This window comes from Ochotona princeps, chromosome 3, assembly GCF_030435755.1.
Source record: "Ochotona princeps isolate mOchPri1 chromosome 3, mOchPri1.hap1, whole genome shotgun sequence".
Classification (NCBI taxonomy): domain Eukaryota; kingdom Metazoa; phylum Chordata; class Mammalia; order Lagomorpha; family Ochotonidae; genus Ochotona; species Ochotona princeps.
The window spans coordinates 113,065,854-113,084,656 of NC_080834.1; the positions used below are offsets into that span (position 1 = coordinate 113,065,854).

Genomic DNA, 18,803 nt, shown 5'->3' on the forward strand with positions numbered 1-18,803 from the left:
CAACATGGCTACAATATTCAGTAAATTAGTGAAACTAAAATGAATCGAGTCGTGACAATGAAATAAAGATAGCAGCAACACTGAATCTTATTGACTACCATCCAGGATATTGATTTAAGTGGAAACAGTAACTGCAGGAGTGGGAAGAACGATGGTTTACTGTTTTGATTAATGTGATGACTATGCCAGAACCAGGGTCCTACACAGCACTTCATTCCTTGCAGTTGCTCAATGGATTGATTAATTAATTATCTTTGCCTTTGTAAATTCAGCATAATAGAAAAGGCTCCTGTCTCTTGGTTCACAAGCATTGTGTGGCATAATACAATTTCCATGTTCTTTTCATCACCTTCCACAGACTTTAACTGAGTCATAAAAACTGAGCTGTAGAGCACAGCTATGAATTGTGATAAGACAGAGAACCACTCAAAGGAAGGTGGGTGGTAACAGTATAGCAAGCATTTCCACTGGGAAGAAAATGAGTTGGAGCAACAGCTATCTAAATTGTGTTCCTAATAGGAATCCACCTCTACGCCAAGTGTGGGAAGAAATATATCAAACTTATGAAATGTATCTCAGCAAATAAGTAGCTTTAGGAAACCACATTTTGGTATTTGGTCCTGTTGTTCTTTTACTCTTATAATAATTGTGCCTCACTGAGGTATGACAGGTAACAAATTTCAGTGCCTCTTAATTCTGTTTCTGTATAAATTTGGAACTGTGTACCTTTGGAAAAAGACTGAATCCCCTGGTGTAATAAAGTACTTTGGAATGTAGCAAACAATTTGACACTACATCATTACAGAAAAAAAGTAGGTCTTGGAAAACGTTAATAAAAATGTGAAATCATCTAATTTTACATCAGTGAAGTCAAAACCAAATCACCAAAAACACTGGCAAGGCTGAAAAGTGCTAGGAAGCAGCTATGGGGTTCTTTCTGCCTCTAACAGTTGTTTCAATCCAAGAAAGTGGTCACCAGCTTTATAGAACCTGTCCCAGCGCAGCTTCCGTTTGACCACAGCCTCTGTGTCTGTGATTCAGGATTATCTTTCATATTTTCTGAATGCTGCTTAGTCATTTTAGCGTGATATGTTACATTGTTCCTAAAAAATAAAAAAAGTGAATTAGCTAAAGGGGCCTATGGCTCTAATGCACTCACACGGAAGTTGACACCTGACTATGGACTGACAGTTCTATAAATGCGCAACCTGGCAGCTCAGTTTAGTCATTTTTTTTTTCAGAGCCACTCAAATTCTCTCAAATATGGCCTATTCCATGTTCTGTTAATAAATTCTTGCTGAAACACAGCCACATGAATTTGTTTGTATTTGTCTATAACTTCTTCCACAAGGAAAGTTGTGAGACCATGTGGCCTACAAAGACTGAGATATTCGCAATCTAATCCTTGCCAGAAAAGGCCGAGCCACCTTTGCGGGAGCGGGGACTATTGAGACCAGCTGCTATGTGAGGCCCACACATCCGTTTGGAACAGCCCTACAAAGTATACACAAGCAGGACTTGGGTCTGAATTGTCTGAATAGCAGGCTGATTTTTAAACTGATACTGTTGTAAATATCCAAACAGCCCTTGCCAGAAGAAAGGTTCCCATCCCCTGGCAGTAACCAACATCCTGGTTAAGCAAGGCTCATTGTGCCACACTTACAAATCCAAATGCTAATGGGATGAGGAGTCAGGAGACTTCACAGGGAGCAGCCAAATTCTGTTAAAGGAGTAAGATGTTTACATTTGCATTGATTTCTTATATTTAGAATTAATCAAATAAGTCTATGATACTTAAGAGGTGTCTACATGGCACGTAGACTTTCCTTTTAGGTTGTCATGACAAAAATCTGAATATTTCTATATCAAAATGCAAACATTTGAAATGCACTTTCGCCCTTATAAAGTTGGTTATTTGTGGCCCATAAATACTTATACAACATCAAAATCACCTCGCTTTATCTTATCATAAGAAAATATGAAAAAATTATTTAAAAAGTAGTTATTCTTAAATTGTTATCATTTCTTTGAAATCTTAGCAGGCAGCTTCTTTCTAGCACCGAATGTCTAAGAAGAAAAATAGTTCATCAAGTAACCCTTGAAATGCCGATTCTTGTTTCCATTGTTGATTTTTTCTTAATTTTAATTCTGTCTGTCCTGAGCAAGAATCTAAACATCTTAATTCTCTCACCAGAGTACAACAGTACGTGTATAGTTTCTGTGCCATAGACACCCTATATTTAGGGAAAGAACATTTCTAATTCAATTTACAATAGTGTCAAGAAACAGCATGTATCTGCAGGCAGAGATAACAGAAATATTCCAGGATACACAGTGTAGCTCTACTTAAATAAATAAACTTTTGGTACCTAATGATTAGGTACACAGGATTATTATATGTTTAATTGGCTAACGTGACAATTTGGAATTACAACTAGTCACATTTAATTGGATTTGCAGTCTCTGGAGAAAAGAAATAGGCCCACCAGACAAACAGTCACAAAAGGAAACTGTTTGTCCAAAATGTGTTAAGTAATACATTCGTACCCATTGCATAACAGTTTATAATATCTCTTCAGCTTAAGAAGACAAATGCAGTAGTCATATACAAGTTACTGAAACCAATTCCATTAGACCTGAAGTTTAGAGGAGAGGATTATTTGTTGAGTTTGACATGTTTTTTTTTCACTTTCAATTTTAGGAAAGTTGATTTAATCAGAGGTGAATAATCTTTCAGTGGGTAAAGTCTGAGATACACTTAAATACCAGCATAATTATCAATCTATGCCACATGAAGTTGAAAGGAATTTTAAAGTTCATGAAATCTGTACTGCTCTGCAAATTGTTCATGTAAAGCTACTCAAACAAAGCCCTCTTAGTCTTTAAATATTCTTATGCCATAAAAATATGGAAAATATTTTGAAGACAAATTGCTTGCTGCTTTTATTGCTTTAGAATAGGTGGCTACACGCACAAAAAAAAAATCCTACTCAATATTCTAAAATGGGATTTATATTTTTGCCCAATATGAGTCTAGTCAAATTTATACATTACACAATCTTCTTCCTCAATGTTTGTATACACTGCCTGTTACAGCTACTCTTCAGTCATATTAATTTCTTTCAATTTCAAGAAAAAAAATCTGTCTTCGTTCTTAGGAGTGCCATGATTGCTGACTACGTGTTCTGGCTTGGTGGAGGAAGTGACCAGTGTGTAAGCAAGCTCATCAGACTCTACTGGCAGGTAAAATCGATGCTTCACCAAAGAAGGCGGAGCCCATCTCATTTGTAGAACCAAAATTTGTGCTTCAACACTGCTGAGAAGGGACGTCTCGCATATCCATCAGAAAGATGCTACCTAGGCGTAATGTCTTTATAATGAAGTAGATTTCCTGAGACTAATTTTAAGGGTAAAATTCCAGGTTGTTAACCTTCGGCCCATACTTCAGTTTTACAATCCCATATAAATTTTAGACATTCAAGGAACTATTTTTCCCAGGTCTGCTGCTATAATGACATAATGCTTTGAAATGTGAACATTGTGTTTTCATAGATTTTTATTATTGATCTATGACCTGTAAAAGCACATGCTGAAGGTAGCATCAATTATGTAACAGAGGAAGATGCAAAGATCAGATATAGTTGTTGGGTAGCATTTACCACTTGAAACACCCCCATTAGCAACCTGCACATCGTCTTTGTCATTTATCATTCAAAATGGCATCAAGAAATCATCAGGGTCACTTGGATGCCAAGAGTGATAATTTCTTACAATTATAAAAAGAATTTAGAATGTACTAGCTTTTTTTTCATTTCACTACTTTTTTATTCCACAAAAATCACAAGCTGTTAATTTGGCATAGGTGAGAGCAACACATTGAATTTATTTGATTTTTCCTAGTTGAGTGCAGCAAGTGGATACTCAACCTGTATTTACTTAGAGAATGAACAAATTAAGCCAAACATTCACTGGGAATGCAGTGTTTGTCAGTTCTCAAGAGGACTCAACTGCTTTAATAAAATGCCCTCCTCTTGCCCATTTCTGCTACCGATTTGTCGTACCTAGTAATGCTTTACAGCAATTTATTCACAAGCTCATAAGCAACTACTACAACTCACATGTTCCAAATATCGTAAGAAAAGTACCCTTAAATCATCAGAAAATCAATACGTTCTTGAGAGGAAAATTTTGATTTCTTGATCAGTCTTAAAAATAATAATTACTGAGGCCAGGATAGTGGCACAGTAGGTTAAGCCTCCAACTGAAATGCAGGCATTCCCATATGGGCACCAGGTCATGACCTAGCCACTCAACTTCCAGTCCAGTTCTAAACACAGGATCTGAAAAAAACAAAAAAGACGCATGAAAAGATATCTGGAGTGCTTGGGCCCCTGTCACTTCTGTGGGAGACCAGGACGGAATTCCGGAATTCCTGGCTTCTGGCTTCAACCTCACTTAATGCTATGGTAGGTTTTCTCTGTCTCTCTGTCTGTCTCTCCCTCCCTCCCTCTCTCCCTCTCCCTTTCCCTCTCTCTCTCTCTCTCTCCCACCCCCCCTCTCCCTTTGCCTCTCTCTCTCCCTCTCCCTCTTCATCTCTCTCTCCCTCCCCTTTCTCTCTCTCTCTCTCCATCCCTCTCTTTCTCTCTCCTCTCTGAGTTCCTCCTTTTCCCATATCCCCTTTCTGCTTCCCTCTTTGCCATCCTCTTTATGTCACTCTTCCTTTCAAATGAATACAAAAATAAAAATATTTTAAAAAACAAGAAATATAATACAACACAATTTAACTCTTCTACATTAATAAAAGATTAAAACACACACTCCTACTTCTTGGAACAAGCATTCCACACAGCAGCTGAGACACCACTTGGGGTGCCTGCATGCTATATGGGGTTCCTAGGTTGAGTCGTGGCTCCACTCCCCATCCCAGCTTCTTGCTAATGCTCACCCTTAGAGTTCTTAGGCAGTGACAACATAGTGGAGCCCTATCAACCACATGAGAGAGAGGGATTGAATTCCAGACTTCTTGGCTTCGGTGGACATTTGGGAAACGAATCAATGGATGGAAGATCTCTTCTCATATATTTCTTTCCTCTTTTAGCTTTTTTACCGTCTGTCTGCATTTCAAGTAAACAAGAATAAATTCATAACAATCATTAAAACTCATACTTCCATTTGTATTCCATTTTTCTCTTTTAATTCTAACTAACAGCATAGTGTGAAAGACCATTTGAAAATTAGATTTGCTTCAGCACAAATTTCAATACCAATTAACTATCCATCCTGGGACAAGCTGTTCTTCATAGGAGATTTGACTATAAAGTAAGGTATAACTGGCGAAAGATGTTTGAAAATCTCTACTTTTTGGGTCAAATTAGCATTGTCATCTCATCCAAATTTTCAAGTACATTCAAAAATAATAACACAACTTTTAAGAGAAAAAATGAATCAACATAGTTAGAAATTGCACCTTGCAGATTGGCTTCATACAACAAAACCCTCTGTAATAGTCCCTGCATCCATTCATAAGTTATAATGTGTCCTCCTATAACCAGCCTCTCTCTATCCTTGATTTAAATGTATTGATTTTCCCTTAATCTTTTTCTGTCCTACATCACAGAGGTCGTCAGGGAATGTCTAATCCATGCCACCTTTAAAGATAGAGATGCCATACTGCCCAGATCACCTGGAAAATCACACTGATTTAAGAATATGCCCAAAACAAAAAACTAGAGATAGCCTCTACATGTATGTTTATAGACATCCATTAAGATTGAATAAACAGAGCCAGGCACAGTAGCCTAAAAGGCTAAAGTCCTCTCCTTGGACGTGCCATAGGATCTCCTATGGGCACCGATTCATGTCTCTGTGGCCCTGCTTCCCATCCACTCCTTTTTTGTGGCCTGGGAAAGCACAAAAGCCTTGGAACCCTGCACCCATGTGGGAGACCCAGCAGAAGATTCTGGCAGAAGATTCTGGCTCCTGGCTTTGGATCGGCTCAGCTGTGGCCGTTGTGGCTGCTTTGGAGTGAATCATTGAACAGATGATCTTCTTCTATGTCTTTCCTCCTCTGTATATCTTACTTTGAAATAAAAATAAATAAATCTTTAAAAGAAAGATTGAATAGACAGGCACTCATCATCACGTTTATGAGATTAAGAAGTTACTGTGTACTGTTATTTTCAATCTCATGGAATTTTTACCCTTTCAGAATGACTGTTGTTTTATAGAGATCTAAAACAGGAAATAGAAACTTTCAGAATGTAAAATTTAGGAACAAAAGTGTATCTCTACTCTCGATTGCTAACTTACTAACACTTAGATGCAGAAAAACAGACCTTTGTTTTAGTGAATCCAAAACTCCTTTCTATTGTATCAGCAATATTTTTCAGGTCATCAACCCATGAAAGAAAGAGAATGGCAAAAAGCTCTACTCTATATGACAGCTCATACTGGAATATATCACTCTGAACCAAAGTATTTGTACATGTTATTCTACAGCAACATCACTTCTACAGAGCTTGAGAGTACTGAAAATAAATTGTGATGACCGTACTCTCAAGCAATGCTCTCCAACTGATACCTGATTCCCTGTCATCAGCCACACTCCCGGAGGATACCTCAAAGCCTCATCAGAATTTTTTAATTAATTAGGAAAATGCATAACTGTACTGACGATTAGCTACTCAGTAAACTCTAGTTCATTTCTAGCCACTTTACATCCAGAGCTAGATTTAATAACATCAGAAAAACAAAAGTGTTTTTTGGTCCTTATATTCCCCTGTCCCATTAACCCATCATTGCTTTAATCCATGTTCTCTGCCATAAAGGTTCCTTTTGTGAACCATTTTCTTCTGCAATGTGAGACAACACTAGTCTGCACTGCTCGGCAGACAGAGTGAGAAAGGTGGTAACGTCTGACTTTGTTAAAGAACTCCCACAAGTGCAGAAAAACCCTGATAATCAAACAACTTGATCAGTTCATTCCGCAAAAAAAAAAAAAAATTCCTTTTTCATCTTTTTCAGTCAATCCATAAATCTAGGCCGCCTCTAAGAATCTGATTTAATATCCAAGCATCCATCTAGAGCAATATTCATAAATACACACACACACGCACATACACACACACACACACACATACACATACACACACACACACACAATGTGGCCACTGTTTGTCTCATCACATTAGAAACTGATTCATTAAGACTCGTAATACCAATACAGTATTTACAGAGATTTATGCCCTTCTTCCTCCTGTGAGAAAGATTTTGGGATTCTTCTGGAATAAGAAACTGGAAGATTTGATGTAACATCCATTTCAATATTTCATTTTAATGGCATAACAGCTAAAGCCCTCATTCACAAAATCTATAGTCGCAAATGCAGCCAAAGCTACTGGAGCTCACAAAACCTCATACAGATAAGCATCAGTCAAGCAATATCATATTTGGGGATGAGCATTATGGCGAAGCCAGCTAAGTCACCACTTGTGAAGCCAGAATCCCATATCTGAGCGTTGGATGAAGTTCTAGCTCCACCATTTCTGATCCAATTCCCTGCTAATGTGCCTGGAAAAGCAGAAAAAGATGTCCCAAGCAATTGGGGACCTGACACTTACTTGGCAAACCCACATGAAAGTCCTGGCTCCTGCTTTCTGCCTGACCATGTCATTAGCCATTGTGGCTATTTGCAGCATAAATGAAAGATCTCTCTCTTCCTCCTTTCCTCCCTTCTTCTCACTACTCTTCAAATAAATAAATAAGTACTTACATTTTAAAAAAGAATAAGTACCATCATGTGCTACCATTGTGGTATAGCACATTAAACCTCTCCTAAAGGTATTCGCATCCTACAGGGACAATGGTTGGAGTCCCTGCTGCTCCATTTCCATTCTAGCTCCTTGCTAGCACGTAGGAAAGTAGTAGACGGTAACTCAAGTACTCTGGCCCCTTTCTCCTCCATGGAGATGTTTAAGAAGCTCCAGCTCCCGGCTTGAGCCTTGCCCTGGCCATTGCAGCCATCGGGCAGTGAACTAACGAATGAAAGATTTCTCCTCTTTCTCCTCTTCCGCCTCCTCACCCTCTTCCTCCTCCTCCTTTTTCTCCTCTTCCTCCTCCCCATTTAACCCTGCCTTTCAAGTTATAAAAAAAATGGCTTTTAAAAAGGAAATACCAAAATTCCCTACTTCAATTAAGGTTATGCTGTTTCCCTTATCCTCAAGTGAACGAAGCCACTTTTGTTGTATCTGCATTATCGATTTCTCTCAAGTTTAAACTTGGATAAAAGAAAACTTCATAAGGAATATGGCACTTGCCAAATGCCTTTAGATTTTTGTCCCTGGAAACCCTCAGGATTATCAGGCTCTGATGCAGTATTGGAAAACTCATTCTGGCATTTGACTCCCTCCACCCCATTCCAACTAGATCCTTAGCCCAAAAGGCTCATAGGCTTGCAGTAGTACCACTGATAATAACCACCATTTCCAATTAGTAGATTTGTCTCATTGATGTGGCTAATTATCTGCTATGATAACGCTGGTCCCAGTGTGTTCTTGAATCTTGACAAAGCTCTGCTAAAAAGGCACTGATTCGAGCTCTTGGCTCTGAGGCAGTTGAAGACTTTCACAGCAATGGAAAGACCTCTTTTGGGATCGTTGGAAGAGCTGTTGACAACAACACAGGCCCATGTAGAAAGGCTGACATGTGGAGCATCTTTCTTCAGTAAAGCAGCAAAGGTAGAGGCTGTGCCAGCTACACAGGGCCTCCATCTGTGCAGAGAACATCAAGACTTCCCATCCAATTCAAGCTGTAGTTGGCATTGAAATGCTCCCAAGCCCCAAATTATCAATGGCCTAGATGGCTTCCAAAAGCAGCTCACCAAAAATAAGAATTTCTTTGGTGTAATTAATCCACTCCCAAAGGACAAAGCCAGGTGCTGGCTGAGGTGTAAATGAAAGAGTGTTTTCCTAGCCATGTGTGTAAAGGGCACAGCCTTGATCTCTGTGTCCCTCCCTCTTCCCACAGTCTTCAAGTGTTTATAAACCACAAGCTGAGAGCACGCACCACTCCTTCCACTTTCATGATGTTCTCTGCTAAAACAACAGTGTTTCTTCTTTAGTATTGGGTCTAATGAGGCATTTGCTGCCTCCAACACGCAAAGCGAAAAATAGCCCCTTGGGTGTGTTTGTGCTCTAGCGCCTCTGTAAAACTGCCTTGTGGCGACACAAGTTAGAAACCTCCCTGATCCAATATGTCCATGTCATTCTTGAGCCACTTTGAATATTTTACATGGCTCAAAAACTGAGTTTTCCATTCATACTTATTCAACCAACATTTATCGAGTGCCTTATGTAAGACACTTAGAAAACAAAGGAGACAAAACATAGTTTTCAAGGAGAATATATTCTAGCCCAAAGTTTTTACCAGAAAGAACTACTAGACCATAATAAATTAAACTATGTACTACTTCTGCTTCTTAGTAATTCCATTTTCTGTCATGGTACCATCAAACTATTTGCAAAGAGCAGTTGAACAAATATTAATTAAGTCAACCAACCAAATTAATTGGCTTGCCATAAAACTCAAACCAATCAAATCTGACATAATATTTTGGCATTGTCCTTTTATTCATAAAAACTCAATGACTATGAATTTAATGAACATTTTTTTCTTGGTATATGTGCATGTGTATTAACTTTAGAGTTATTGGAAATTTTTGTGTTTCATTTAGAATATTTTTCATTTAGAAACTGTTTGTGTTTCATTTCAGAATATTAGAGAAATTTGCAAAGTTTCATTGCAGTCATTGGGTCATTAGATTCCCTATTATTAGAATCTTACATGTAAGTTTCACAGTCTTAGGCTCTTCTTTCGGACATGGCAATCAAGGCAACAGAAAGCCAAAGATTTCCCTGCACAGACCAGAGAATGATATAGGATTACATAATGTGAACTTAAATTGGCCACTTAGAGTAGTGATGAAGACTGTTGTTCCCTTTTGCTCTTTTTCTTTTTGATATTGCAAAATCGTTCCAGTATTAATTAGTTAAGTGGTAAAAATTATGATATCTAAATCTCAGGATAAAAATTAAATATCCAGCATGAAATTACATGCAAAATAAGGTCAGGAGGGCCCGGCGAGATAGCATAATGGTTAAAGTCCTTGCCTTGAACTCGCCCGGGATCGCATATGGGCGCTGGTTTGAATCCCAGCCACCACACTTCCCATCCAGCTCCCTGCTTGTGGCCTGGGAAAGCAGCTGAGGATGGCCCAAAGCCTTGGAACCCTGCACCTACATGGGAGACGCAGAAGAAGCTCCTGCCTCCTGACTTCAGATTGGCTCAGCTCCAGCCATTCCAGCCATTTGGGGAGTGAACCATTGGACGGAAGATCTTCCTCTCTGTCTCTTCTCCTTCTCTCTATATCCACCTTTCCAATTAAAATAAATACATCTTTAAAAAAAATAGGGTCATGGAATCAGAGGTATTTGTAATTATATTTAACAAAATACATTTTGGGGGGTCAACATTGTGACGTAGGCACATTGTGGTAAAGGCACGCTTGTAACATCAGTATCCCATATGGGCACAAGTTTGTGTCCCATCTTGATACTGCTCCCTATGAGTGATCTTGGTAAAGCAGTAGAAGACAGCTTAAATACTTGGGTCCTTGCCACTCTCTTGGGAAACTGCAAGAAGCTCCTGGCTGCTAGCTTCAGCTCAACCCAGATCAACTGTTGCATCTATCTGAGGGATGAGGTAAACCAGTGGATGGAAGATCTCTCTCTCTCTCTTCTCTCTTTCATTCTCTGTCTCTGTCTCTTTCTCTCTCTGTCTTTCCTTTAAAGCAAATAAATAAATATTTTAAAATTAAGAAACACATTTTAAGGAACAAAAAATTTACTTCCATGTTAAAAAAAAGTTTTCCACAAAAAATATGTGAACATTTCTCTTAACAGCCCATGTGTGTATATAGTACGTTTCTTTATCTTTGTGATGCAAAAGATTCATAATGCATTTGGAGTGTCTGAAAGCCAACTAGGTCCTATATCTCGAATGGCCTTTAAGAAATGCCAGAACTGTAAAACTGCTCACCCCCAAAATGTTTCACCTATCAACTGTTAAGTATTTTGCTAAAATACCAACCATTTGGTGTTAAGTCTCCAATCAGCTCTATGTCGTTTGCAAAAGAAATTGTACTGCAAGTGTTCAACTCAGTGATAGGCAATCTCTGAATACAATTAGCAAAATAAGTTTGAGAATCCTTCATCTCCTTGAAAATATGAAAGAAAAAACCCTCAAAGAAAAGGATGGATGGAGAAAAGGTCAGTCAAGTGTAACTGACAGAATGTTCTGGGATAAAGGCAATATAGGTGAGCAAAAGGACTTTCTGAAGAGAACAGATATCTATGAAAGAATGGAAGAAAAAGACAGTAGGTGGCATGAAACAGTGCTAAGAGGCAGGTCCTGGGATTCTAAAGAGGTAGCTCCGAGTTGCAATGCTGGAACTCAACTGTGGAAGTTACCTCATTTCCATATCAATCAATGACTGTTATAATAACGTACAACAAACCCTTTCTCTGAGTCTTATGACAAATAAGTGGACTCATTCTACTCATTGGGGCTGCTCTTGGCTGGGCTTGGCTGGGCTTGGCTAAGTGCCAGGCTAAGGGTCCAAGTTATAACATATGTCTTTAATTGCCTTTTGACCAATTATCTGACATATGTTCATATCGTGGCAAAGTGTAGGATTCCAAAAATGAAACCAATTTCTATAAACATGTATCAGCCCATGCTCATAGTGTGCTTGCTAACATCCCATTATCAAAGCCAGACAGACGGTAAAGCCTAAAGAGTAGAGGGTAAGTTCTTCTGCCTGCTAAAAACTCAGGATACAAGGTATGAATGTGACATGTCACATGGAGATGAAAATTGAGACCAACAACTCAACCCGCAAGTATTTAAAGACATGATTCTTGCTTTTCTATGATAAAGTCATTGGACGAGGTCTGCATTCCTATACACTGGTCTATTTGTTGATAGCATTTACATTAGAGGGATATTAGAAATACTAGATTTGGGAGGTGGTAGTATTAGTTCAGTGGTTAAGACAAATCTTAGGACATTCACATCTTACATTACAGTGCCTAGGCCCAAGTCCTGCTTCACTTCAAACCTAGCTTTTTACTAATGTGTACCCTGGGAGGTAAAAGGCGATGCTGTAACTGGTCGGTTACCTGACATTCATAAGGGAGACCTGGATTGAGGTCCAGTGTCCTGGTTTTGGTCTGTCTCAACCCCAGCCGTCACAAGCATTAGGAAGTGAACCAGACCTCTGTCTGTCTCGCTCCTTCACTCTGCTCTTAAAATAAAAAATGTATTTACCCAAACTTGTCTGGGATTCTCAAAACTGTATTTTATTATTTCTCCAAATCATCATGAAGTGACTCTGATGCACCTGAGACCACAGCATTTTTAAAGATCGGTTGTGCCTACCGTTGGGTTCATCTGGGGCTGCGTTAGGCTCGGGTAGTGCACTGGATTCCCTGCTTGGGTGATGCTGCCCATTTTCCCATGCCACTGACATAACCCAAAAGACCCAAATTCTCCCGCTCAGTCTTCCCAATAAGTAAATGAACTCCGGAAAATTAGTAAACATGTTTCTAGTTGTGAAAGGTTAATAACTGTTGTCTTTTTCCTAGCATGACAGATTTTTTTTCCTTCCTACCCCGCCCCCTGCAAAGCAAACTCTTTACCTATTTCAGTATTTTTCTTCATGCATTTAGTATGACATTTAAACAACAATCAGCTTTGCAATATTTTTTAGTCACTTCCCTGCAAAGAGATCGGTCTATTAAGCTAGACAATATTAAGATTCTCATTTGATAAATCCTCATATTTTGCAACCAGGTAACAAGCTAAACGAAGTAGAATCCAAATTGAGATGAGAGGTAGAAATGTAGAAATGAAGTTCTTATCTAATTATTCATTCATGTTTATATAGTCTTTAATGACACGTTTCTATGGCTACCAGCATTGTTAAATCCTGCTCGTGTTTCATTTTGTTTTGATGCTATTTAAGGTGGTTTGTCAGTAGGAGAGGTTCACTTTTTTTTTTTTTTTTCTTTTTTTTTTTTTTTTTTTTTTTTTATTATTATTTTTTTTTTATTGTTAATTATTTTGCATTATGTGACAGTTTCATAGGCTCTGGGAATCCCCCCCTTCCTCCCCCTCCCCTCCCCCCGGTGGATTCCTCCACCTTGATGCAGTATTACAGTTCAAATTCAATCAAGATTCTTTCATTGCAAACATATACCAAGCATAGAGTCCAGCTACTTATTGTCCAGATTGGTTGAACAGTTTCTTGGGGAGACCTTTTCTGGTCTGAAGTTTGAGCTGGCAGAATATCATCACAGTCAATTAAGAGTCCCAATATAACATCAACAGCAATTTGCAATGTTATGGAATTGACATGGTTTTGAGTAACCAGTGTATTAAAAAGAAAAAAAAAAAAAAAAAAAGGAAAACAAGTCCTAGCCACAACCTATGATTAGCTCATTGACATTTCAATTTAGTTCATATACAGGACCGGCTGCTCTATACCTTAAAATGGCCATAAGGCACCATTCAGCTGTTTCGTGTCCATTTCATCTTAGTATTTAGCCAGTTGTTGTGTTGAAGTAAAATTTTGCTGATCTTGGCAGATTTTAGGATAATCCAGACTGGCTTGTAACTCTAACAAGATATATGTCAACATTTTAGGTGCAGAACATTTTTTTTTTTTTGGGGGGGGGGTGTGCAGGAAAATCCTCAGCACCATGGTGAGGAGTAAAACTAATCTTTGTGACCCACCCAGCGAGGCATGAGCCAATCCATGCCAGCTGTTTCCTGTCAGATTTCAAGTTCTACTTTCTGTTGTTTATTTATTTTAGGTTTTTTTTTTTTTTTTAGTTTGTATGATTGTTTGTTTGCTGTGAGGGGTTTTCGAAGCGATCCCGATGGTCATTGCGAGGGAGGGGGGGTCCAGAGGTGGAGCCAGTCTCGGACCAGAGAAAGCTCTCCTCCCTGGTCCGGAAGGACGTTTATTGTTCTTCTGTTTCTGCAGACCACTCAGGGCTTCTGGTTGTCTTTCCGATGACGTTGGTTTCTGCACTGTAGTGTTTGGACTTCTTCCATCCCCTGTGGAAGCTCCGGTTGGGGGTGGGTGACCTCAGAGTACTCGGCCTCCGAGGGCATCCAATTCCCTGTGGCCTCCTTGGCAGTTGGGATATAGTCCTTGTTGCTCGTATTAATAGTTTGTGGTGAAGGTCTGGGAGTCTTCATGGTTGGGATCCAGGCTTTCTGCTTACCACCTGCTCCACCCTGGAGTGCTCCCCTGCTCCACGCACATGACCTCCTGTTAAGAGGTTGTCAGGTTCACTTTTAAATGGATCATATAGTTGAGGCATCCATTTGATCCAAGGTTGAGCGTCCCTGTGCAAGAAATAGTGACCGTGACATCTGCCAGGTGTGTACTTGTGTGTCGCTCAGCTATTGTACTATGAGCATCCCAGGCATTAGGAAATGAAGAGTAAAGAGGGAAGGAGGAGGAAAGAAAGAGGAAGTCAGGGGGGATACAAGTGGGGACAAAGGTGGGAAAGGAACTTGAGTATCTCATGTGTATAAATTAACGTATACATTTCAGTACTGTGATGCCTGTTTGATGACATTGAATTGACTGAACTTCCAAGCCGACGAAGTTGCTTTTTACCCTCCCTTCTCCATACACCATTCACCCTGCTTAATCTCACTTGTGCTGCCCAGAGACAGTCCCTCTTTCAAAAGTCAAATATTCAATTACTGCGCCTTAGTGTGAATTTCAGCCAGATTGCCACCTCTCTGGAGATTGTTTGCCTTTGAAGTCCTAACTCTCATCGTGAAATGAATGGCTTTGCCTCCTGCTAAACGAGTGTCAGGCACCCAGATAATAACAAGAATTAGGGGTTAGGAGTCCCTGCAGTGCTTCTGAATGTGCCCAGAAGGGGGCAGCACGCTTCACTTGTTCATCAGCCTTCCCACTGCATCTTGATAATTCAGGCTCCTTCGAAAACTGAAATAACAGAAGCAAGAAAATTAATCCTCAGTCACTCCTAAGCAGTATTTACTTTGTACTCACTCACGTTCAGAGAGCTGTGTATTTTTTTAAAGGTACTAGTTTTGATTTGCAGTAATACCAGTAGGTGATGGAGGAGGCCCATGCCATCAGCAGAGTCAGCTTTTGCATTGATTTGCTTTTGATTCCTAAAAGGGTTTTTTGGGTTTCTGACAATTCTTAAGAGAGGAAAAAAAAGCAACCCCTGAATTTCTTTTCACCTTCTCTCATTTGAGAATGTTACAGGTTTTAGAGATTTAAAGCAAGTGGGGCCTTCTTGAACAGATTTAGGCCTGGTTATTTGATTCCCAGGAGTCCTGTGGCTATTTTGCTAGGTTGCAATAAAGTTATTCTGTTTACCTAGAGACTCGTTCACTTTCAATCTGTGAACGTGTTGATTCCCTTTCTGTGGTTGCTGTTCGCCTCTGAAAATCAAAATTATTATGAAAAAAACAAATCTACAGGATTTATGGGTATTTTTCATATTTCCCACAGATTTTTATGGGTTATTGATTTACACACTTGCAGAGAAATTGAGGTCACTTTTTCTGAGCAGTTGGAGCTATGGAATAATTTAAGCTGTATTCACCCACATAGAAGATAATGTTGTGAAATACAAAGATTTTAATGCTTTTAATTTCTATCCAACCATCCTTTTGTTAGCACACTAATTAACAAATTCTCCCTTCTTATTGATTTTATATAATTGTATTTTTCTCCCTAATTTTTGAGGACTGTCTACTTGCTTGTACCTGGATTGAATCACTTTGCTTTTCATGATTATTTTGCTTGTTCCAGATTGCGAGACCCTGGTACTTCAGACGCCAGTCTTTAACTTGCGGCTTGACTTTGTTTTTTCTTAGAATCAAGTAATAATTAGTCTAATTTCCTTTTATCCTAGATAGGCCAGGTTCCACTTTATATAGTGCAGTCCAGGCCAGGAGTCAATCCACGAGAGCTAATAACGTCCAGAAAACCTTGGCAGAATTTTCCCAGTCCTAATTCAAAGCGATAGAAAACATAGCAAGTCTTTCTTCAATGACTCTTCCTTCTACATCAGATGGAGTCTGTCCTGCCCTACCACTCATGGAAGAGATGGAAGCAGATCCCACACGCAGACAACTTGAAAGTGGAGCAGTAGATCCCAATAATAGTACTTTCTTTCATTTCATCTAAGATCACTTAAAATTGTGATTCTTGTCACAGAACACAGATTCTTTTTATAGAACACATTAAATGTACGTATATGAAAGAATTTCAGTAAGTTCACAGACAATGGAATCTTAAAATAAGCTTATTTCGGTACAAAATATTTGGAACCATGGAGAGTGGGAATTTTTAATATGAAAAAAATTTACACTGAACTATGCATATTTATTTTTAATTATTTATTTTGAAAGTCAGAGTTAGAGAGGGAGAAACAGAATGATGTTTCCATCAGCAGACATTTCCATTAGCAGGTATACTCTCCAGATGGCCACAATGGAGAGTAAATCAAGCCAGGAGCTTCAACTATAACTGCCAGGTGTGTGGCAAGGAAACCAAATACTTGGGCCATTTTTGGCTGCTTTTTCCAGGTTATTGGCAGGGAGCTGGATGTAAAGTGGAGCAGCCAGAACACAAGCCTGCACCCATATTGGATACTGGCATCACAGAGGTCTGCTTAACGTGTTATGCCATAATGGCAACCCCATGCTCATCTTCTAATTGCATTTTCTAGGAATTCCTCATACCTGTATGTGTGTGTGTGTTACACATACACACATGTATTTTCACAGATCCGATGCGTTTCTCACAGGTGCAATTATCTCCCATCTGAGAAACCCTGATGTGAGGATGAGAGGACGGAAAGTCATGAATAGGAGGCCACCTGCCGCATAAAATCATCCTGCTGCAACCTGTTGCCTTTTAACGCATAACGTCCTCTGGGCGGAGCCACCAGCTTGGAGAGATTAATTGCAGGCATATGAGAAAATAAAGAAAGAAGAAAAATGAGCTGTCCATTTGCCAAACAAAGCTGAAGTTTGAGGCGGGGAAGAAATTATGGGGAAGTCGGAGAAAACCAACAAACTTCAAGTCATACCAACATAGGATTGGCCATCCCCCTCACAGAAATCCCGATGCAGCTCCTTAATCTGCATACTACAGGCTCATGAGGCTACAAGCCTCCAAGCTGAGCAACAGTGCCCCATTTGAAAAGCTGTGTTAGAACCTTCCTCCTCCTGCTAAGGATTCCACCTCAGCCCTCTAGAGAGCTATGTGAAAGTCCTTCTTATGCTTTGAAACCTATTTTACTGCTGGAGGGGCTGCATACCTCAACTCTAAGTCTGTATTACCTGCTGGCTTAGAGCAGAAGGCTCTGAATGAGACACGATCAATGTTAATCCCAGCTGTCATGAGATTGCTGTGTGAATTGTATACCATGATGTAGAACCTCTTGGAAGACTGGCTTCTCCTTGTCTCGTAAAACTAAGGAAGAAATCCTGCCTCCTGTATAGTCTTAAAAAACTAACAGAAATGTTTCACAGATTTATCAGTGAGGTAAATGAATCCCATATAAGCAGAATTCAAGAGTTCATTGGTATTTGCTAACAGAAAGTTGGTTTCTGCAACCCCAGTCTTCTCCCCTGGTTAAACATGCTCAGATTGCTTCCATGTCTCCAAGGTACTCTTGTTAAACAGAATCCCTAACTTTTCCATGGCAAGTCATTTCCAATTACAGTTCAAGAGATAAAGTAAAGGCTTGATATACTTTTTTTTTAAAAAAAATGATAAGTTTGGGAATGAACTAGGTCACTAGGTCCTCTTCCCAATACTGCCATTAATTATCCATGTGCACCAACAACCCCTGTTTTAATCTAAAATCATACCAAGGGATGAAATAAAAAACAAAACAAGATACGGTCAAGAACAGGAGCACGTACTTTGCTACAACTAATTGAAGTGTAGAGATGAGACACAAATTGATAAAACCAGGGTCTCAGTCTGTTGACATTTGCAACCAAACCAGAGACTACAGCTCATTAGTAACACCCAGCTGAACTTCTGAAATAATTGCAGGTAATACAGTGATTTATTCCTGTGACACTACGTGCGTGATTCACTTGAAGTCATCAAGAGTAAAAGCCCTGCAGCATCCTTCAAAGTCGAGAGGCTGCCGAAGCCCACACTTGCAACTCTCAGTGTCTCTCAGCTGGTGTTTCCCTAACGTGCAAGCTGAACATTACTCGGCGTGTTTAGAACAAGAACATCCTTTAAACTCTATATATGAATTATATGTGTTTTGCCATTTAAAACACTAGGCCAACCTAAGTTTATTGTTACCTAACCTTCCTTGCAAAAAGCCCTTGCTTAATCTTCATCAATGTCTCTTTGAGACAGGCATGCTAGCTGATAGCACATTCTAAATCTAATGAGAATGCCATGAACTAAATCGTTTCACTGAAGTCAGTAGCTGGGAATGATGAATATTCTGTTTTGTATTAAGATTGTTTTCAAGAGAATCTTAATCTAGCGTCCCTCGGTGCGATCCATTTGTTTTTCTGTGTTACAGTCAAATTCCAGTTGGCTTTAGAGACAGAAAGAAGACATTGATGGAAAAAGAAAATGGGAAGTTACCCTTGATCTTCTCCTTCCAGGAACTTACAATCTAATTGGAAGGGGTAAAGCCACT

General features: G+C 39.3%; 1 protein-coding gene across 3 annotated transcripts in view; it reads left to right on the forward strand.

The window, feature by feature from the left end:
• The window catches only part of SPATA16 (spermatogenesis associated 16), a 242,481-nt gene that overhangs the window by 145,922 nt on the left and 77,756 nt on the right, over positions 1-18,803 (forward strand). For all 3 annotated transcript variants that reach the window (XM_012928723.3, XM_058661084.1, XM_058661085.1), the window contains exon 5: positions 3,159-3,243. In XM_012928723.3, the coding sequence (XP_012784177.2) occupies positions 3,159-3,243 (85 nt within the window). The remainder of the gene's footprint in view (positions 1-3,158; positions 3,244-18,803) is intronic.